Genomic DNA, 23,926 nt, shown 5'->3' with positions numbered 1-23,926 from the left:
AAAACTAAAAGAGACTTAAAAAAGTGAAGTTTATAATGACTTAAAAGTTTGTAGACGTGAAAAATTTTTCCTTCTTCCCTTTGTTGGGGAGGGAGTATTTTCCACTACCCTTCCAGGTTCTTTGTCTGGTCTTATAATTAAATTGACAGGAGACAAACAGGAGAAATCAAATTTAAATACATCATGTATAGGGGCTCCAAGGCAACTGGCACATACATGCCTTCTGGGACTAAGGAGAAGGGGTGGGGTCTGGGACTTCCAAGGGAAGGAAGACAGTTCACAGGGAGATGAAAAAGAATGTTTGGTGAACAAATGTTTGCTGTACCATACAGAAACAATGAGACACAAAGGGGAATTTTAACAAATTTTGCTGAATTCCTCTCTGTCTACTATCCCTTGTTCTTATTCTATGGTAATTATCTATGGTGATAGCACCCTTCCTCTAGCAGGTCCTTGATCTAAATTCATAGGAAGGTCAAAGATTATTTCTGAGCCTTCTGGTTTTTTGTTTGTTTGTTTGTTTTAATAGCAGCATAAAATAATTCACATGCCAAAGAGACCCATTTTTGGGTGACAAATTCTACTCCCCTTCAAGTTCATAAGATGCTGCCTCTCTGTCAGCCAAAGTATCTAATAACATACTTCCTGCTATATGATGCAAAATGTTCCCTTTTCTGTATGCACAAAGTTTCCCAAGTGTATGAAGAGAACTCATGCATTTTTTCCAGCCTTTAAAAATCTAGAGCCTCTACCACACCAGTGCAAATTTTAATGATGGGGTGGAAGGGAATAACTAATTATATGTAGTTATTGCTGCTGTGACAAACAATGATGGAGGATAGTCTAATCAAAAGCATTTGCCAGTGGATATGATTAAGCTAAATTTAATTCACCCAAAGATTCAAGAGTGTGAACATTGCGTGTTCTTGTAACAGGGTTTTCCTTTACAGAGAAACCGGCATAATTATTCTTAAACACCTTCAAAGTGTACATGTAAAAATTGCCCCTTTGGAAGCCAGCTCCATTCTATGAAGCTCTTTTCATTTGCCTGCAATGTTATATTCTCTACATATATACAAATGACTTAAGAGTGTTTTGTTATCTGAACACAAATAGAATTTCTATGCTAATTTGAATTCTGATATATTTATTTGCCCAATTGGAGTGTTTTCAGTAGGGGAAAAAAAATTAAGGTAAGGAAGTACCTAACAAGGGAGACCCAATTACTCTTTAAAGATACATTTACACACAGTCAAAACATTGAAGAGAAGGTGAAAATTAAACATTCAACCATATAGAGATATTTTTAAAAACAGGCTTAATAGTCTAAAACTAAATGTAAATGCTTTAAATTCTTTAAGCATAGGCTGATGAGTTGACTTTACTTTCATAGTAGAGAGGTGATAAATTCAGACAATTAAAAGGAACCTCTTCCCTCCCACCTGCCATTCTTTTATGCACAACTGTGAATTTACTGTAGGATTCTGAGTTGCTAGACTATGCTACGCATAAATGTTCACGCTTTCTTCTGTAAATTCACCATACGACAGCAGTGCAGCACTATCCAGATATACTTGTGTTGACTGCAGTGTCACTTTCTATGCTTTGAAGCCATAGGTAAGTCCTCATGGCCACACACAAACATAAAGATCGTTTTTCCAAAGCTTACATATAGGGGCGAGATTAATTGTGTTCAAGGTTTTGTAATATTTTAATATTTATATTCCTCTCATAAAGAAAGGAATTTTTCTTTGGCTAAATGCAAAAGAATTGCAGGTATTTAGAGAAGCCATGCATTAGGAGGTACGAGGAAACAAAGTAATCATAATGGTAATCACTAGCCATTTTTGAGCTCATGCTATGTGGTGACCTTTATATGCACTAATCATTCATTGTGGGGCTACATAGAAATCCAATTGAGAGACTCTGGGGAAAGAAAAAACAGGGACCTTTCAGAGGACCATACCCCAAGGAACAGGTGCTCCATAAAGGCAGTCTTTCCCTCTAAAAAACTGTGTGTGTTGACATCAGAGCGTTTCTCGTTTGGTTTCTGGACTGTTCAGGGGGAGAATGACGGTGCCAGTGACTGTGGGTGCCGTACAGACACTGTTGCTTCCTGATGGCAGAACAAGGGAAGGAGGCAGACAATGCAGGTCCAGCAGATGAGTCCACCTGGCTTGGAAAACCTTGCACTAACTTCACAAAATCACCCACTGAAAGTGATGCTCTTGTGAGAAAAACGAGGTGGGGGCTGACCACTCAAAATCTATGCAGCTTTGTAGCCAGAGAACCAACAAAAACAGGAACAGCCCTAGTAAGAATACTGGTCCCATTGACTCCCATCTGGAGTTTAGAGCCTCACTGAATTTGTCCTGAGCCCACTGCCCTAGGGTTCCAGCTTCCTCCTCACTACAGAGGTCCTCAAAGCCATTCCCTCCCAATAGAGACCACTTTCTCCCAACTTAAAAATACCTGGGCGTGTCTTCTTCATTAGTCAATGTTCTTCCCTTTTTAAACTGTGAGTGGAGCAGAAGGCTAATGATTTCTTCACCTGTTCTTGCAGTTTCCCAGCCAGCCTAGCAGAGTGCGAAGAGGAATGGCTCTTGAAACCACAAACCTTCTTGGGCCACTTCTTACACTCAGCCAAGACACTGCTGCAGGATTTTTAGCTTTGTTTAAAGGCTATCACTTAGCCCCCATGTGAGAGAAAATTTACCTTAAGTACTCTAAAACTTTAATGTCTTGAGAAAAATCGCACACCCACCACAGTCATGTGTATTTTATAGGTGTCCCTCTCCTATTTGCTAAACGTGTTTGAGCTAATCTGCATTATGAAAGTATGCCATGACACAAAACAGACTGTGTACTGGCTCAAAAAGAAAAAAGAGGAACAAGAAGTATAAAAATATGGATCATTTGAGTATTTATAACTTAGAATATCTGAATTTCACCTTGACCCCCCAGATAAAAGCTTAAATCGTGGAAACACGTCAAGAAATAATATTTTTGGCAGTGTGTCAATACTTAAGATTTAGGGTGATTCAGATTTGGCCTCAAGGCCATGTTATGCCTCAGCCCCATTAGGAGGGATATATATCGTAACTATGTTAGATAACAGAGCCCCAAATATTTGAATACAGAATTAAAATCCCTTTACGTTTTACTAAGCAAAAAGTACAATATTTAATTCATAAACACTGACAGCCTGCTTTAGATTTGTGGTGGGCTCGGCCAATCCTGTGTTTTGAAGAAGTGTTTGTTTTTTGTGGCATTTAGTTGGCCAAATCATTGTAGGGACACTCTTTTGCCACTTGTTCCCTTTCTCTGCCCCCAGCTCATTCTTCAGTCACATTTGCAGTTCCTCCTTATTACTTGGATATATGTTCCAGAGATAACCCTTCCCTTATGGCTTGGCTTTCATATTTCCAGGTGCATAACATTCATCTCTTGAAAAATTGCTCGATTTTCAAAGAGCTACTCTAATTTTCCTTTACTGTTGTGAAGGGGTTTGTTTTCTTCATATGTGCTCAAACAGCACAGAAGAAAACAGGGTTATTGGAGTGTGGCAGGATGAGTAATGCACTGAGCTCAGAGGCTCAGGGTTCTGGTTTTGCCACTAATTCATTCTAAGACCTGGATAAGCTGCTTCCTAATCTCTCTGTGACTTGATTCCTATTTATCTTAAATGGCATTAAGAATAGCTCCCCTTGCATTGGGGCACAATGCGGATAGCAGCCCTAAGCAAATATGGTCTAATAATGATCCCTTAACAATAGCCTATTAATGTATGAGGGATATAGCTACTTCTGTTTTTAATTTAGTCCTGATAGTATTCTCTGGGAAAGGTAGTCTTTGCATTTTGCTGTTTTAGGAAATCATAGCCTATAGACAAGATAAAAATTCCATACTTTTTCTAAAATATGTGTGCTTGTTTATAGATATGCATTAGGTGTGTACTAATATACATATGTGCACATACATACACAGGCACCTCCTTGAAACTTATGGTTCAAAATTAGGGAAGTTTTAAAAGGAATACTCAACTAGGAATAATCATCTCCTTGACAGTGTATATATATTAGGAGTCCATTCACACCTGAGTAGTAGTTCTTTTTCATCTTTACAATCCTAATTTAGATGTACTTTCCCCTTGGAGTTTCAATACATTTTCCTCTCTGCTAAAGAGGACTTGCAGTAACCTGTTTTCCCTTTCCTCTTAGGGCATTTTGCTTTTATTTTTCTTTTTGTAGTATATAAAAGTCATGCATTTGTTTTAGTTGCCATTTTGGTTGCCCTTCTACATGGGGAGGTCCCAAGTGACACAGTTGATGACAGGGTATCTGGAAAGCTTGAGTCGACCTGGAAATGCTTCACTTATGGGCAGGTAATACCATGGATGTGAAGATCCATAGAGCTCATAGAGACTTCTGAGAATGACCCTCTTCTGATTGGCACAATGATTGCATCATATACTCAGCCACGCCCCCATCATGAAAACACCCCCACTGTCAAGAAACCAGTTGTTACCAGCAATGGGGGAGGGATAGTGGTGCTGGACTGCAAGAGAATCACATTATGCTCAGGACAAGGAGCATCAATGGGGCTAGTAAAGTTTTCTAAGATTCCACACATTGGGCTAATCTGCTATCTTTCTCTAGGTTATATGAGAATCTTAAAGTGGCTACAATTACCAAATGGTAGAACTGTTATAGAATAATGTTGTCCAGTAGAACTGAGATACTGGAAAGGTTCAATATCTGTGCTGCCTAATAAGGTAGCAATAGCCACATGTGGCTGTTGGGCACTTGAGATGTGGCTAGTATGACCGAGGACCTAACTTGTAATATTATAGAACTTTAGTCAATTTTAATGTAAATAGCCACATGTGGCTAATAACCAGCAGATTCATGAGTGCCGGTCTGTAAATTGTGCACATTTCTATTACTTAGGAGACTAATTGTAGTGACATCAAGGGAGTTTCCTCAGTAAACAGTATCTTGATAATACTGTTGGGGTAAAAAGATATAAGAGATAGCGGGCTCTAGAGTCCAAGTGAGATATGTGGAATGGCATTGTCAGCCCATGTGGATGATGGCAGCTTTGAAGAAGCGACCAATAGCAGAGTTTCAGGTTGTGACCCCCCCTTGATTTTCTTTTCACAGGCTCTTTCATGTTGGTGAACACATCTGGGAAACCTGAGAGACAAAGAGCCCACCTCCTTTTACCACAGCTTAAAGAAAATGACACCCACTGCATTGATTTTCACTATTTTGTGTCCAGCAAGAGCAATTCTGCTCCTGGGTTACTCAATGTCTATGTGAAGGTCAATAACGGGCCTTTGGGGAATCCTATCTGGAATGTATCTGGAGACCCTACGCGTACATGGAACAGAGCAGAACTGGCCATTAGTACTTTCTGGCCTAACTTTTATCAGGTATGTGCTCTTTGTTTTCATTTCGTATTTTGTTGCATCCTCTAACTTCTAAAAACATAATTTTTATATTAGTATAATCAGAGAATATATAAGAAGTGTTGGTATTTTTTATAGCCATCTAAGGAAACTTATGTTGTTTGATAGGGAGTGTATTAAGGCTCTGTTTGCACATTTCCTTGAAAAATGAGTGAAAAACACCATTTAAACTTTTTCATGCATACAGTTGATTCTTGAACAACATGGGAGTTAGGGATTTTAGGGGCTAGGAGTTATTCCTTGGCAGTCAAAAATCCATGTATAACTTTTGACTCACCCAAAACTTAACTGCTAATGGCCTACTGTTGACTAGAAGCCTTACCAATAACATGAACAGTCAATTAACCTATATTTTGTATACTGTATATACTCTATACTATATTCCTATAATAAAGTAAGCTAAAGAAAATGTTTTTTTCAAACTGTCATAAATTTTTTTCATATTTATTGAAAAAAGTCCATGTGTAAGTGGACCTACACTGCTCAAACACACTTTGTTCAAGAGTCAACTATATATTGTTTAAAGAATAAAAGCAGTCACCTGCAGCAGGGCAGGAAGCAGTCTGCAAGGATATTTTACATATTCTACATAACTAGAAGTTTTTATATTCTATATAAGTAAGGAAGCCATATCTGACCCAGGGGTAGACAGCACTTGATTCTATAATAAGCCACTTCTTCCACCTGTGGATCTCAGGGGTAAATGAGGCATTAGGAAGTTAGCCCACCCTGGAGACCCTCTAGTGAGGTGCAGGACCCTGCTCCCACCCCTGTAAACAATGGAAAGAAAAATAACCTAGGTAGGCTTTCTTTGTCAAAAAGGGGCTGCTTTCAGTTGTAGCACTCCAAAATCTCATGACTATAGACTATCTATGGTTAAAAGAACATATGGGATGTGAACAGATCCCAGAAATGGGCTGCTTTAATTTGTCTGATGGTTCAAGTACAGTTGGACAATATCCATCATATCATAGATAAATTTTCACAAATGCCTAGGGTGCCTAAATGGTTTTCTTGGCTTCACTGGAGATGGATGGTAATTATAGATTTGCTTTGTTTATGTCACCGTATTCTGATTATGTTAATATGTGTGTGCAAATTAGTTAGTAGTTTAAAACCTATACATACTTAAGGTACTCTACAAGAAGATATGTCAAAGAAATAATCAATCCTCCCATGTTTCCTTCATATGCTACATCTATAGCTTTTCTTCTTCCTTCCTAATTACAACCCTTAAATAGAATTCGTGCCTCATATCGAATTTACCGAGTATCATAATTCCTCCAGGTGGTAAAGATACCTCGAGACAAGTGCTGGGCATAGAAGCCACAGGGCATAAATCTGCAAAGAAGTAAAAAGCTAACCTTTTCAAACAATATGGCTTCTCTCTCACTTACCAACTTTACATTTCCCTGTATGGCCCCAGAAGATGACTGGTTAGCCAGAGACGGGTAAGATTCCTCAAGGGAGGAACAACCTAAGACAGGCACAGTCGCAGGGGGGCCATCAGGTGAGAATTTGGGGATCAACAGAGGTGAGGCTCAGAACCTCACCCCCCCTGCTTTGAGAGAAATCTTCTGCATCCGTGGATGTCTTGCTGCCCTGGATTAATACTTAGTCCATAGGCACACACCTGATCATCTGATCATCTACATTTGCCTTCTTACAGCACTAAACTATGTTTTCTACCTTTATCTTGCATCTACCTACCACTTCAGCATTTTATTAAAAATAAAAATAATAATGATAATAGGAGAAATGTGGGATCAACATATAAATCAAGTACAAAAATCAAACGAATATTCATATTTGACCTGATTGTTTATAGGTCATAATGCATGATCAAAACTGAAAGTTTCTGTGATGAATGCCCTTGTACTGTTCACCATGTAAGAATTTATTCACTATGTAAGAATTCTTTCACCATGTAAGAACTTGTTCGTTATGCTTCAGAAGATTGGAGACTGATGAGAATTAGGCTTGAGATGGATTAATGATTGTACATTGAGCGTTGACCCCCCTATACTGAATTTTATTGTTGTTAACAACCATTTGATCAATAAATATGAGAGATGCCCTCTCAAAAAAAAAAAAGGGGGGGGGGGCTGCTTTCCTGCTATTTGGGATGCTCTGTGAAGACCCACATGGCCCACTTGGAGTTCTCATTTGAAGTATCTGAAGGGTGGCCGCCAAGGAGCACTTAAGAAGTAGTACCCACATGGTCCTGATGTCAGGTCAATTCTGTCAGAGTGCCCGTACCACAAGACCTGACCCAGGATCAAAGATAAGGAATGGTAACAACGGAATTTGGTGATCTTTTTCCACAACACCTTTAAAAAATAACTTGATAGTTATAATAATTAATTTCAAGCTAAGAGGATGTGTTAAGATTGCAATATTTTGATTTCTCTTCCTTAATTCCTTTGGCTCACATAGGAGCTAGTTGGACATGTATCTAAGATCGTTTTTCAAGCTTCATTAAGGTGTTCAGCTAGACTCAGGGAATGGAAAACTGGGTTTTCTCAAGCACTGCTTATCTTCTGAATTGCATGAACAATACCCAGGAATCATTCCATTTTACTGGTTTGGTGTTTTTTAGGGAAGATGTGTTAATCCCAGTTCCTCTACCCCTGGATCCAATAATGGGAATAAATGGGCTATAAATTTCTTGCCTAATTTATCTTTTCACTCTTGTACCTACAAACGTTCCCTCTGCCCCTCTGGAGTCCACACTGGGCTCTTCCCTAGTCTCCAGGCATCTGCTGGGTTGAGGCAGTAGGATGCACTCCTAGACATACTCAGAATTTATGTCCTGCTCATCCTTGCCCACCTTAGCGATGCCCATCCAAACCTGTGAGAGGGAGCTTTCTGGGGCCCTTCACCGACTGCAGAGTCCACTACACCAATTGAGCTTTGATGTTGGCTGCAATCCAGATCATACACTTTCATTGTGCTTCTGTCTTTGTCGGCTCATTCTGCTGTAACAAAATGCCGTCAACTCAGTGGCCTAAACAATAGATCCTTGTTCCTCGCAGTTCTGGAGGCTCTAAGTTCCAGATCAAGGTGCCTGCAGATTCAGTTCTTGGTGAGGTCCCTCTTCCTGGCTTAGGGATGGCTATCTTCTTATCTCACTGTGTGCTTTCATGGCCTTCCCTCCATTCGTGCATGTGGAGAGAAAGAGCCCTGGGCTCTCCTTTTCTTCTAATCCTATTATGGGGGTTCCACCCACATGACCTTATCCAAACCTAATTACCTCCCTAAGACTCCTTCTCAAAATAAAATCACACTGGTGATTATTCAACATATGAATTTTTTGATGGGGACACACAACATTCAGTAAATTATAGCCTTTAGCTCACCTAGCTTAGACAGTCAAAATTAAAGGAATGATTTAATCTATAGTCTTAGGAGAAGAGCCTTTCAGTAGGAGTTATTGAACAATATTGAAAGGAAAGGAGTCCTGTATATCAAGCCACTGCAATTTTCAGTGAAGTATTCCTTTCTTGAGCTCTTTTGAATAAAATATTTTACCTTCCTAGTTGCAAACTTCTGACCCTAGCCCCCATACCCATCCACTTCCTTCCAAGACTTCTCTCCATGTTGCTGAGCAGTGCATGACTTACCAAACTGAAGGGAACTTATTTCACATTATAGCTTTTAGGTTCATTGGTTGATTCATTAGGAATAGCTTTATGCATTGGATTTAAAAGTGGATTTGTAGAGATTTTTTAATATAGCAATACTAAGTGTTTTAAGAGTCTGAAGACCAACGTCTGTAAAGTGTCTAAATCTTTTGAAAACACACTTTTTCATTGAATTGCTGAGTACTCCAACCAAGCCTCAATCTTTGAAATTTTGAAGGCATGGTTAAGGTTGCACTTTTCTCTTATTTCCCCTTTATCTGTTGAACAGTAAACAGACTGAAGTCATTACCCTAATGGTAACATAGGCTATTAGGTAAATGGCACTCTGTAGATGATACAAGAGAAATGTCAGCAGAAAACTTCCGAAATGCTGAGCGATAGGCCTTAAAATCACCATGTAAGACCTGAATGATGTTTCCCAGTTGGGATGCATATTAACAGAACTGTATTGAGAGAAGGAAAACACCTACCACTTCCATTTCCATCCTTGGCCCAGGGTGTCAGCCTAACTGGAAATGATCAGAAAAAAGCCAGAACAGTAAGTTGTCTGTGATGAGGCAGCACTACCCAGGCGAGGAATTTCCCTGTAAAATATAGTCCCCAGCCTGTGGGGCTTCCACTCCCTTCCTAAGGAGATGGCTGTCACGTCCTGATCCTCTTGAAAACATGACTCATGCATGAGCTTATTTGCTTTGAATCAATTTCCCATATAGATTTCTACCTAGTTCTGAGGCTGTGTTTATGCATTTACTACTCTGTTTTATGTAACTATTGTATTTCTAACTGCAAAGCAGACTAAGTATTTTTCTGGTATCATGTGTACATGCACGTGTGTGATGTGGCTTATAAAAGTCAATATCCAATTGATGCATTCTAAGGATACAGATAGGCTGCTTCTGGACCTGAAAACTGAGGGCAAGATCATAGGACATGGACATCTCAAGGAGGTGGTACCCTTGAGAGACCCTGTCTCATTATCCAGGGACTCACCTCCCCCCTACCCATCACCTCCACAATAGTATTTGGGCTGCAAGATATATTATAGAGATCTACAAAATTAATGTAAAATGAACATAGACTTGAAATATTAGTATATTGTAGTATTTTATATTCATATAGAAATTTATTTCTGTAAGGTGCTTTCATGCTTTATTAAGTGGTTTGATATAATAAGATTGATGCATGAATTCTTTTAAAGGAATTTCATAATATACTACTGTTTGAAAATGGACATCATAGTATAGTAAAAGCACATATGTTTTGGGCCACACAGAACCGGATTTGCATATCAGCCCTGTTTACTTATAAGCTCACTGTAGGAAACTTAAACTCACTGTGCCTCACTAATTATGGGACTAAACATAAAGACTGTGCTGGGTGTGAAGAGAAGTGCAAAAGTACATTTGGGATGTGCTAGTCTCTCAAGAAATTGTGGTCATTTATTGAGTTTAAGAATTGTGGTAGGCAGAAAAAAGGGAAACTAATACTTAAGTGTTTTCTTGCTGCTAAATTGCCTCTAAAATGTACAACAGCTGTTAAGTGAAAAATGTTTCCAGGAACAAGTATTCCAAGTGAAATGCTTGGGTGAAATGAAGTGGACCAAGTTCCTTTCCACTAGAACATTCTGGAGCTGCTATCATGCAAAAATGCAAGATGAGGTTTCCAGAGGGCCTGTGGTATCAGCCTTCTCTGTACTCTTAACTGAGTCTTGCAGAGCGAATGCTCCCGAGAACACAATTTCGGGAACTGCTGTCTGGGGCTACTTCTCTCTGTTCTGTCCCTTACTCCCCTGTGCTTTTATCAAGAATGTTAGTTAGGGGGATGGTAGTACAGTACAGAGAATATCATCAATAATTCTGTAATATCTTTCTATGTTGACAGATAAGTAACTACAGTACTTGCGTGAGCACCTCATAATGTTGAATCACTATGTTGTATACTTGAAATCCATGTAATATTGTATACCAACTATTCTTCAATAAAATACATTAAAAAAGAAAAAATATCATATATCAACTATGCTTCAATTAAAAAAAAGAATATCCACTTCTCATCCAGTTTTGGTTGCCAAATACTAGTAATTTCTCATCTTGGTAGGAATCTGGGACTTATAATTGTTTTTTGGTGGGGAATGGATTTGGGGAAGTTTTCAGACCAACTGCCCTGTGTACTTTTGACAAACATAGTAGACTTTCATGGGCACCTCTTATTTTCAATTTTTCCCCTAACGTTTCTATTAGGCATTTAGAGTTTCAAAATGCTTCTTACAGAATAAAGCATTCTTACTTTGCAGTAGTCATTCTGCATAGGTTCTCCTATTTATAGGAGAATAGTGTTCTGCAGGTACAAATCACAATGGCAACCTGCATGGAATACAGCTAATTTTAGGTTAATTACTGTTCATTAAAACATAAATTGTCAAGAATTTGGTGATTAACACATGTTTAATTTCTTAATTAATGTCTCTCCTAATTACTGCTACTTAGAACCTACTTCTCATGTGGGTGGCAGCAGTGAGACATGCAGGCTACCTGCTTTCTTCAGGGCACCTGGGTTACAGCACCTGCTTTCCTGAGTCTAGACATTGACTTCCTGCCATTTTAAGAAGAGTATTTTCCTCTCACAAGCACCCTCTTGCTTTTTTGTGCTGATTTAAAAATTTTCACTTTGATTCTGCTTCTTTCCCTCCTCTCTTCTCTTTCCCAACCCTACAAGTTTCTGGCAACTGCCTGGTAGATTTTCTGGGATCCTAACCCTGCACCCAGATGCTGCTGGAATCACTCCCACTGCCCTTCTCCCTGCTTTTGGAGCAGTGATTCTCATCCAGTTAGAGGCAAGGAAGGCAGTGACCTGTAATATAAGTTGTTGTTTTGAAAAGAAGCACAAGTGGCCTTGAAATCCCCTCCCTGATTCCTGTCAATGAAGTGGGGACGGGAGGGCAGCGACCCCAGGGACTGTGGGGACAAGTCATGGACCGTGACAGTCTCATTGTTTCTCTAGAGCCTCTCTGTTAAAACAAACCCCTTGGAGGTACTTGAAGGGTCCTTGGAGAAGGTGAGGAGTGGATTCCAGCTGAGCCCTGCTCTAAGTTCTCTGTGCGGGGAGGAAGCAGAGGAGCTGGCATTTCTGGGCAGGCTGAACCAGGATCCCCCTTTAACAGCCTGACATCTTGCCTGGTAAAGGAGACGGTGAGGGAATAGGAGGGACTTGATCTTTCCCATCTCTTCACATGAAGCTTCAGCCTTTGCTGTCTGCACAGCAGCATTCCTTTCTTGACTATATTTGCCTTCAGACACTTATTTTACTGGAAAGTCATGTAAAGCCACTCCGAGAGGCAGCAGCTCTGCAAGCATTTGCTGCCCAGGAACAGTGTTTTAGATAGGAACAGATGAGTGTTTTCCAGATTATGTCTCACAAATCTAAGGAATGCTAAAAGGCATTAGTTGACCAAATGGGAAGAAGCACTGATTATAAAACAAAGTTGAACACATTCTGTACTGCAAGCCATTTCAGAGCTGGAGAATGTTTCCAGAACTCCAGGAGCGATAAATGGCCAGGACAGGTGCCCCACTGGAGTTTGGGGATCAGTCTGGGCCTTTTCATAGCCTTTTGGGTCTAGTGTTCCCTGGAACACACTTGGGAAACACTGATATATACTGATGGAAAAATAGCGCATTCCATGACTCCATAAATGCCTTAGTTTAGGGCTCTTATTCTAAGTGCAAGATAATCGAATTGCTTCATACCTCTCAGGTGACTTGAGGGATTAGATACGGTAGCAAAATAACTCTGTCTCAAGCAGAAAAGCTGTTCAAAGCAGAGGTCCTGTCCTCTGCATTTTGTGGTTAAAAAAAAAAAGATGAACTGTATTTTTTAAGAGATCAACGGAGACACGCTAGGCTGTCACTTAAGTATGGGCCCAGAGCTGCGTTGAGGAAGTAGATAATTTCATGTGATGGGTTTTCATCTTCAGAGATAATATTTTTTATTTATTTAATTTTAAAATCTTTCCACATCACCAAATTTCCTTCTCAGGATGTACTTATCATTTGGGGATCAAGGATAAGTACTTCTTCTGGATTAGCATTGTAACTTCTCTGTAGTCTGCCTCTTGCTTATCAGCACTTTTCCATATAACTTTCCTATTTTATTTTTTCCTCAACCTTCAGTTTCCTCTATATCCCATTTTATAAAATGAGTATTTGAGCTATGATTAGAAAAGATTTGAAAAGAACTGGTGTTTCAAAGAGGGGAGGGAAACAAAAAGGAAGGTGAGGAAAGTTGTGTATTGGTAGAAGAAAACCAGTGAAGTCATTTAAGAATGCCTTAAATAACTAGGCATGACAAAGCACCGGTAATGAGCTCCACCGTGATTCATGCTGTCCTTTGAATACCTTTAACTTTGTGAAAGTGGTTTGTATTTGACTAACAGGACCACATGAACATGTGCTTCAGTACCTTGTTCCTGATTTTTAAGGTCAGATAGTTGACAGTTTTCTTTTGGCTCTTCATCATTAGTGAACTCTTTCTTTTGCTGTGTTTATTTCTGTTTTATTTAACAAAATAACCTGTTGGAAGACAACAACAGGTTTTGTAAATGAGCATAATCCACCTTTGCTTTTTGTTTAAGTCAAACCCAGAAAGGATCTACTAGTTATGTTGGGGAGGACATTCATACACTATGTATTCCCCTTTGTTCTAGGGAACTGACAATGATTTCTATGAATACATTTTCCCTGTGAGTGTTCATGCTGGTAAGCAAACCCCTTTTTCTTTGCACAGATGCAGCAAGGGGAAGTGGCAGCATGGAAATCTAATTTTGCTCTTCACTGAAGCAGGAAGGATCAGGGAGGCTGCAGTGTTAAACTGCTTCCCATCCCCTGTTTGGCAGACATCTGAAGGATAGCCTGATGTCATTTGCCTCACTGGCCAACATTCGCATGGCTTTTTCATGAACAAATGAAGGAGCACTAGTCAGTCTTTAACCAGTTGTTTCATTCGTGAGAGCATATGGTTTATCGTAGTCTCCAAAAACGGTGGGGTTACTGTATCTTGTCTCCTGAGATGTTATTTGTTGAGTGATTGAGTAAATATTGATTCTCTTTTACGTTTCTTCACATCCTGTGACTACAGATCATATCTGGGAACCATCCACAAAAATGAGTTGGAGTCCTTTTTATGCTCAACTACTTTGATAGACATGGGAATTCAGTGTTAAGTCTAACATCTAATACAGTTGATTCTCATTCACGGTCATTATGTTCCATAAAGTCACAGCAAGCACTGAATTAGTGGGAAATATGGAATCAGTCCTGTGGGCCTCTGGTCACATTTTCATCAACTAATCAATACGTAACTTGTTTTGTATATGTTTGTAACTCCAGAGGGAAGGGATATTCCCAGCCTGGGGCAAATAAACAGGTGGAAGTGAAGTCAGTAAAGGGAAAGGCAGGTTGGGAGAAACCCCTTTATTGCTCACAATGAGGCTGGGCTCCATCCTCCAGCCTCAGCTCTTGCCCCTTCCCTTTCTCCCAGGTCCCCGCCAGCAAAAGCCCACTTTGTGCTCCCTGCCCCTGCAGTCCCAGGGTGCTCTCACTTCCCCACCCACCCCTTCCAGGAAGAACTCCTGTGGAGGGTCCTGTGATGGACAGGCACCAGACAGACCAGTTACACACCAGGAACAGAGGGGAAGAGACAATGGCCATCCTCTCTCTACCCCTTGTTATGGAGGCTGCAGGGAACTGCAGCGGTAAACACCTATTGATATGTAAATGTAAGGCCAGGCAGGAGATTCTGAAAATTGTGTGCTTTACCCCACAACGTTTTTCTTAAAGACACTTTACTTTATATTGTTGATTATTAAAATAGAGCTCAGCCAACAGCACTGTGGCTCATGCTGAGTGACACTTAGCTAACACATCCTGCACTGAGCAAGGGACTTGGCAGCACTTCAGCACTGCACTTGGGGCCATTTTAAAAGCAACATCACCAATAAAAAGCACAAAAATGTGAAAAATATGGTACTAAATAACTGGGGTAAGGACACTTGTTTGTGGTAGGAGAGCTGAAACAAGAAGGCAGACCATTGCCTTATACTACCCCAGCTGGGCTGTGTGTGTTGGGCAACTCAAATTTTTGCCACTCTGTCTGCAAATGACCATGGATGCTCTGCAAGTATTGAGTTAGGGGTTTCGAATAGATTAGTGAGTAGGCAGATTCACAAACACAAAGAACACAAATAATGAGGATTCATTATATTTTCTGTTAAGACAAATCCCCAAAAAAGGTGATTTAAGATTAAGTATTGTGTTGTTGCAAATGTGGGTAAAATAGCAGTATTTCTAGAATCTCTCATCTGGCCTTAGTGCATATAACTCCGGGGAGGGAAAATCCTGGGGCAAAATACCTTCAAAACAAAAATCAATGAAAGGGAGAAATAAAGTTTAAAACCTGTTTATTGATTACAAGCCATTGTCACACGTTGCTCTCTCTCCCCTTCTGTGGCAGAAGCGAGCAAATACTCCTCCCAACCTCTCAGTTCCAGATAAGCCCTCTGCTCACCCAGGTAATTAATTACCCATTGATATGGAGATGGTACTTCTTGCCACCCCTTGGAAACCCTTGTTGATGTGGAGATGTACTAAAACCAGGCAAGAGATTCTTGAAATATTGCAATTTTACCCACAGTACATCTACATATCAATAGGTAATTACAAGGGGGATCAAGGGCATATCTGGACCGGAGAGGTTTTGATGCCGGGGTTCTTGTTTGCGGAGCCGAAGAATGAGCTTCACAAACAGTCAAGGTAGGAGAGCAAGGTACAAGCTTTTATTTAGAGATAAAGTGAAAGGACAGAGCTCCCAGCTCATGCCGGGAGGGGACAAGATACTCCGAAGTAGTGCGTTGTCTAGGGGGTTTTATAGGCAGTTGAGGAATTTTCAAGAACATGTAAAAACTTAGGGGTGGGGACTTGTTAAGTGGTCCCTTAATATTAAAAATTAACTGTAAGCAATTTCCTGCCTTGGTTTCTCTCTGGGGCACTGGCGCCTTGGTCTGGGACCATATCAAAAGGCCGCCTGGCCAGCTCCCAAGGTGGGCTGAGGTATTGTCTACTTGCTAAAGAATCTTGCCTCTTGAACTTCCTGGGTGTTAAAATGCAATCTTATCTCTAAGATGGAATTCTTTTTGCCTTTTACCATGCCGTCTACAGCTGGGTCTGCATGCCAAGTTAGTTGCTCAGTTTGCAGAATCACCTTGTCAGATCTGAAGGAGGAAAGACAGCACAGAGGCCTGGGCCTTTTAGCATGCTAAAGTGAATCTTACACATGGTCACAAATGATTAGCATAACAAAACATGTGCTACCCTTCTTTACCTGGGGAACGTTTACTGATCTCACTGAAGAATGATTCTAGAGCTCAATGTTTAACATAGAGTTTTAGTAGGGGGGGTTTCCTTGCATGTAGTTACATTGCTCTGACTGCAAATATTCCGCCCTGCCCCCTCCAGAGGCCCTCACCGTACTCTGACTACATCCATGGTCCCTGTCTCAGTTTAATGAGGTACTTTTTGCAGCCAGGTCATGAGAGACATGGGTGAGCAGAAGTAGATGCCTGCTTGTAAGCAATAAATGGGTTTCTCCCACTTTATTTCTCCCTTTGACTGATTTTGACTTCAAAGGTTATTTGCCCCAGGCTGGGGGCATATTTTCCTCCTGGACTTAACAAAATATTCCAGAATAAAATAGGCTGACTTTGTGATTCTGTCATGCTGAGCCACCACTTTAGATTTCAACTGGTCAAATAATCACAAGTTATACTGGGCAGACATTTTTTCCTAAAAATGTATGTGTTTTGGTAGAAACAAATAAAAACATTTAGCTGAAATCTAGTTAATGACAAAGACCATTGTGTAGAATGAGACATAAGAGTAAGATTTTAATATTGAAGTGTTATAAATTCTCCATAGTTCAGTTTCTTTATAGACTTGACTTTTAAATGAGTTGGGTTTGATATTATTTTTTAACTTAATAATTTTCATACAGTGTTTTGAGGCTTATGAAGTAAATAGTTTCTATGGTTTTGTTTTAGAATATGCAACTGTGCTTAAAGAAAACTGGAAATGATATTGCAGTGAAACACAAGTAAAATACTGCTGTTCACTGCGTTTAAAACACCGCCAGTGAAATACAGTTGGAACAAGTCAAGCTGGGGTAGGAAGATGGTTTTTCCTGCCATTGTTCTCACATGAATTGGAAGGCATATTGTATCTGGCTGTGACAGACTACTCCTGTTGTTATGTGCTTCTTGTTATCCAGAGTAATGGCAATGTGTTGGTAAGCCAAGCAGGAAAGCTTTCTCTTAAAGCAGGAGGCTGAAGAGAAAATACTTGAGGCTTTGAGAGTCAGATGGTTTTTGTGGCAACTTCTCAACTCTGCTGCTGTTGTGCAAGAGCTGAAATAGACAACCCATAAATGAGTGAGTGTGGCCGTGTTCCAATAAAACTTTATTTATGGACATTGAAATTTGAATTTCATATAATTCTCATGTATCACAAATTTTATTCTTTTGATTTTCTCCCATCATTGAGAACTATAAAAACCATCCTTAGTTTGTGACAATAGAAACCAAGCCAGGTAGATTCAGCCATTGGCTGTAGTTTGCTGAGTCTTGTCTTAAAATTTGTGTTGTTGAAACTATGTCATGTAGTTTCCAGGCCTTGCATGTACATTTCCAGACCAAACAGATGATTCTACATTTCTTACTTAAATATGGAAGTAGAAACTTTAGGACATATTTGTGTGTGTGTGTGTGTGTGTGTGTGTGTGTGTGCATTAAAAGGATGTGTGTGTGTATGCATTAAAGGATGTATATATTTGTGTGTGTGTATACATGGTTGTATATTTTATATATGTATGTGTATGTATTCTAGGTTGGTATGTATATGTGTAGGTGTATGTGTTCTACATAGATGCAGTGTCTCATACCTGCTAGTTAAGGCAATTTGTTAAAATGAAGAGTCCAGACCTGGAGGTAAAATAGTCCTAGTATTATACCCCAACTCTGCAAAACTTGTGCGACCTCAGAAAAATTACCTAACCTTTCTGAGTCAGCCTACTCATCCTACCTTGTATGAGTGATTGGGGAAAATTAGATAACATATATAGAAAAGATAACCTGGGGCATGGATGTATACAATATATAAATGTTTTCTAAGTTATGGAATTTTTATAAAAGACTTGGTGTGGTTCCCAAAAGGGACCCAAGCCTCACTTCTAATGTAGGCTTTCAGTATGGTTCTTCCTGTTTGATAAAAATAAGCATGTCCACATTCCTAAATCAATTTGTTACCACTTTCTTTTCCTTTTTCCTGTGGTGCCGTTGGTGTTCTCACATTATTGTTTTGTTTGACCTCAATCTTTTTGGCTCTAGATGCTGGCATTTCCAGATATCCCAGGGACTCCCACTGGGTTCTGCATACACTTATTATACTTCACCAGAGCAATACCTGTACTTTAAATAGAGTAGTTCCTTATTTGACAAAAAGAGAGAAATATTTTTGCTTTTGAAGCTTTCTTGATAAGGGCACTAGCTAGGAAAAGTAAAACGTGAAAAACATTCCAGATAGCAGGAGTTCAAAACAAGGAAACCTTTATTTGGTATTCTAAAATCACCTTTTAAGAAGCCTATTAAAAATAGGCCTCATCTTTTGAGCTGCGTTTTTTAATGGTCTTGTTTGTTAGAAACAATGAAGTAAATCTTTCAGTGGTCAAGTGTTAAAATCAAGTTAGTAGTCACTCTAAGCTTGTTCCATAGCAGCTACATTCAGGTGTCTTCATTTTTTCATATTTATTTCAAATTTGCAAACTTTTCAGTACATATCACACTTACTTTATAATTGTGGTATGTGTTGAAACATTTATGTACTGAATTATAAACCTGACGACATAAGTAAGAAAACTTATACTTGTAAGTCCTTTAACTGAAATTACTAAGAGCTGGAAAATGGTCTTTTGAAAAACTTGCTTAATTTTTGGAAAAGAACATTGAAGTTATTGCTTCAAACTTGCAATATATAATTCAACTTCATATGTATAAAACCTAAATATGTCATATAAAATTTTTATTTATAATATATGTATATATATGATATATAAACATAGATAAACTCATAGGCATGTCTATAAAGATTGTATTCCTCTTTTTGTCTCTACACTTAGCTGTAACTCAGTGCTGGAATCTGCCAAGAAATTTATTTTCAAAAGTTTCTAACTAACTGAAAGTGGCAGTTAGTTTTCTATTACTGTATTCTACTAGAAAATTAAATCTGCTTAGTGTATTTGTAATCAGATGCTGACTTTTTTTTGTTTCCCGGTATTCCAGTTGGAAGACAGAGGGGAGTAAGTAGTTTTGGAAACAAGTATGTGTTTAATTGTTTTGTGTTCTCACTGACAAATTATTTTGCTGGGAAATTCGGAGTGTGCTGGCTTGGAGCTGTGACTCACTCTGCCTCTGTAGGGACACTGGCTAAGTCCTTGCTTGGGCATGTTTGAGTCCATACCAGCAGGCTGAGAGATTGTGTTGGAGTTGTGTGGCTTTATCACGGACCTTCTGGTTGGTCTGATAAGGAGGAGGGGGCAGTCCTGAGGCAGAGAACGATCAGCTTAGGAGTTCCTAAGTGTTCCCATCTGTCATTTGGCCATTGTTTTGTTCTTTCATCATGTGCCTTATTTTTTCTCCAACTAAAGTTTAAATTTCATGAAATTGTCTAATTCTTTATTCCTGCCCCCAGAATGTGTAGTCAATATTTACTGTAGTCAATATTGGACAATAAGACACAGAATCTTTGAGTAAAACTGTTGAGGTTCATAAATTCTATTAATGTGATGGATGGAAAGACTGATTCAGACATTTTAAGGTGGCTTATCTAGATAGCTAATTTCTTCCTCTCTTTCCTTTCCCTCTCCTTTTCCTTATGTTGTTTTAAGTGAAATACTGTGCATTAAATTAACATGTGAACCTGAAAAATAGATTGACATGAGCATGATTTATATGTACACTATATTCTAATAGTTAATGCAGCTAATAGAAAATAAAGATGAGTGCGTTTTGTGAGAACTTCAGCCCTTGTACCTGATGAAGTAAAAATCTCACTTCCTATAATAAGAAGGAAAATTTTTGTGTGGAAAGGGGTCTTCATCTAGTCTATTCATTATATACTCCAAGTGCTTATCACAGTGCCTGGAATAGAGAGAACACTCAGTGGAGACTTGAATGAATGAATGAATGAATGAATTTGAATGAATGAATGAATGAATAGGAGGGAGGCAAGAAGGAAGGGAGGTCAAATGGGGGAAGGAAAAATGGATGAATATTTCTGAGTTTGGCTTTTAAAATGCCTTCTCCATGACCAGAGTGATGGTGTTCCTGGTAGCTGAGGGGTGGCATCGGTCCGTGCAGAGCCGCTGGCTGGCTGCTGCACTGCCCACTCTTGCTGCCTCCTATCAGGCAGTATGTGACTGTTTCGAGGGCCTCAGGGAGGCTTTTTCTTGTACTCGCTCTCACTGTTCATCTGCTTTTTGTCCCCTCAACTGTCCTCTTATAGGCTTCAGTAGAGATAAATTAACAAGATCCTATTGCAGGAGTATCCGTGCATCTCTTTCTCCTTATCATCAGTGAAAAAAACTCTTAATGAACGGGACAAAGTTTTATCTCATTTCTATTCTACTGTTGGGCCTCTCCTCTCCCCTGTGTGTATTGTGTTTGAAGTGGTGGCATCATGCACAGTGTCATCCAGTCTGACAGGTGTTTCGGGATGACTTCCTATCTAGGAAGCTCCCTGAGCTTTTCCATCTGGGGCTCTGTTGGTTGCTGCCTCCATTTCTGCATCCAGCACACAAACATGAATGATGCAGTCTTAGGGTTAAGTGTTTGTTCATGCAACATGTAGTAGCAAAAACACGATGTTTGGAATCAGAATGACTGGACCTTTAATTATATCTACAGTAGACCCATTGCATGTTCTTGGATGATTATTTTGTATCTAAGTCTCTTTGTTCTTGAAATATTTAATCCTTGAAGAATTTTCTCATGAACTAATAAATAAGATAATGGAGCAATATCTTCCCAGTGTATATAATGTTTTATGTGTGTAGAAAGCAATAACATTTTAAAAATTGTAATTATGGAGGTAATTGAATCAGATACAGTAGTGAGAAATAATGTAGATTCCTGTGTAAATTTTACCCAGTTTCCTCCCATGGTAACATTTTGCAGGCCTAAAGTATAATATCATAACCAGGATATTGGCATTCTTAAAATCTATAGTTTTTTTCAAAGTTTCCCTAGGTTCACTGTACATGCATGTATGTACATTTAGTTCTATATTTTTTTTCCACTTTTTTATTGTGGTTAAATACGAATAACATAAAATTCACCATCCTAACCAATTTTAAGTGTGCAATTAGGTGGTATTAAATACATTATTGTTGTACAACTATTACCACTATCCATCTCCAGAACTCTTCATCTTGTACCTGAAATTCTGCACCCGTAAAGCAATAACTTCCCATTACCCTTCCCCCAAGCCTTAGGCGCCCCCATTCTACTTTCTGTCTTTATAAATTTCACTACTATAGGCACCACATATAAGTGGAATCATACGGTATTTGCCCTGCTATGACTGGCTTATTTCACTCAGCACAGTGTCCTCCAGGCTCATCCAAGTCATAGTTTATTTTCAGAATTTCCTTCCTTTTTAAGGCTGAATGATACTCCATTGTATGGAAAGACTATATTTTGCTGATCCATTCATACATCAATAGAGCCTTAGGTTGCTTCTGTGGTTTAGCTACTGTGAATAATGCTGCTGTGAGCTATACAATCTTATCACCTGAGTAGGTCTGTGCATTTACCACCACAGTGAAGACCTTCATCAATTCCAACATCATAAGGATTACTCCTACTGTGCTTCTGTAAAAACACCCATCTCCCCCATCCCTTCCCCCGCCATCCCTAATCTGTCCTTCATTTCTAAGATATTCATACTACACAATGTTACATAAATGGAATCATACAGCATGTAATCTAATCTTTTGTGATTGTCTTTTTCACTCAGCACAGTTCTCTGGAGATTCATCCAAGTTGTGTACATCAAAAGTTAGTTCTTTTTTATTGCTGAGTGGTACCCATGCTATGGATATACCATAATCTGTTTAATCATTTATTATTTGAATGCCATCTGGATTGTTTCCAGTTTGGGGCTATTATGATTAATGCTATAAACATTTATGTGCAGGTGTATATATGAATAAAAACTTTCATTTCTCCAAGAGTGCAATTGCTGAGTTGTGTTTTAAAACTTGTCATCTTCATCTTGTGTGAGCCATGGTCTCCCTGGTGATAGTTTCCTGCTGTGTGTAAATGGAGGTTAAAATAATGTCACATGGACCTTTTTAATAATAGCCCGACAATGGACACCTGTATACAGTCATGTTAGGAATATTGACAACCTTCTTACTTGTTCCTTTTACTCCTTTCACTTCAGTTTCTCTGAAGTGGCTCATCATCTCATAGATGTCACTCATTCTGAGAACCTCAGAGCACACTGCCCTCTTTCTCCCAAGATCCAGCAGGTGCTGAAGCCCTCTTGATTTCACCACTGCAGAGATGTGTATATCACTCACTCTGAATTCATGCCTCTGACATGTAAATTTCAGTTAATAGCCTCCTTTCTCTATTATTAACATGAAGTCTTTCCTGAAATCTCTGCCAAGAGTAGAACTTCCTTAACCTGGTCACAGCTGACCATTAAAGCTGTCGGTCCCAGTTCTCCTGTTCATGGCCGTGCTCATGTCTACCTCAGGACCTTTGCACATGCCCAAGAATAATCCCTACCTTTATTACACCATTAGCTCACTCACATTCAGCTCTTAGTTTGAAACACTCCTTCTTCATGGGACAACTTCTTGGTATATGTTCTTCAAGGGCCCTGTAGTTTTCTTTCATGGCACTTAAGGGAGTTTTTAAATTTTAGTTGTATCAAACCTAGGGCCCCACATGGATCAGTCTGGTATTGAGGCCCCCCAAAGGAGTTGACCAGACAATATTTTATCTTAAAGCAATTTAAATATTAACTTTGCCTCTGATAAATTACTTTAAGCCCAAATATAAGCTCTTAACCATGTATTGTCCCTGACTTACCAGGTGAGTCTTTTAGGTAAGGTGCTGTTTGAACCACCCATTCCCATTAGCTTCCTTAAAACTTGGTTTGGATCTTATTTATCTCTGTAATCCTAGAACCTGAAACATTGGATGGCAAATAGTACATGATGCATAAATGTTTGTCAGAAACATGAATGAACAAATGAGCTACGTGTCATATATATATATATAGGAGACATCTGGTATAAGTCTGACAAAATGAGTGAATAATATAAATCTTTCTTAATTTTCCAGGTGATTTTTGAAGTAATAACTTCTGGACATCAAGGCTACCTTGCTATTGATGAAGTGAAGGTGTTAGGACATCCATGTAGTAAGTTGCCTCAACTTTTAAGCATTTGGGTCCATTGATGTGGGCATATTTACATTAATGATTAAGAGAAAGCACTAAACCTGGCGAGAAGTAGTCCTGCTGGGAGAGTTCTAGAGTCCAAAATCATGTATGTCATGAGTAATGTCACCATATGTATCTAAGTATCTTTACAATGAAAATCAGGCATGGTGACTAATGGAGTACTTTGGTATGCTCAGAGCTCCTTGCAAAGATCTTTGTATTTTCCTCTTAAGTACTAGTATAAGGTTTAGCATTGA

At 39.2% G+C, this 23,926-nt stretch overlaps 1 protein-coding gene across 9 annotated transcripts in view; it reads left to right on the top strand.

Moving 5' to 3' along the window:
- The window catches only part of PTPRM (protein tyrosine phosphatase receptor type M), an 857,076-nt gene that overhangs the window by 363,932 nt on the left and 469,218 nt on the right, over window positions 1-23,926 (top strand). For all 9 annotated transcript variants that reach the window (XM_037008365.2, XM_073212814.1, XM_073212816.1 and 6 more), the window contains 2 exons: window positions 5,163-5,434; window positions 23,570-23,648. In XM_037008365.2, the coding sequence (XP_036864260.2) occupies window positions 5,163-5,434; window positions 23,570-23,648 (351 nt within the window). The remainder of the gene's footprint in view (window positions 1-5,162; window positions 5,435-23,569; window positions 23,649-23,926) is intronic.

This window comes from Manis javanica, chromosome 9, assembly GCF_040802235.1.
Source record: "Manis javanica isolate MJ-LG chromosome 9, MJ_LKY, whole genome shotgun sequence".
NCBI lineage: Eukaryota > Metazoa > Chordata > Mammalia > Pholidota > Manidae > Manis > Manis javanica.
The sequence above is the reverse complement of the archived record's forward strand: the minus strand, read 5'-3'. Positions and strand labels throughout refer to the sequence as shown.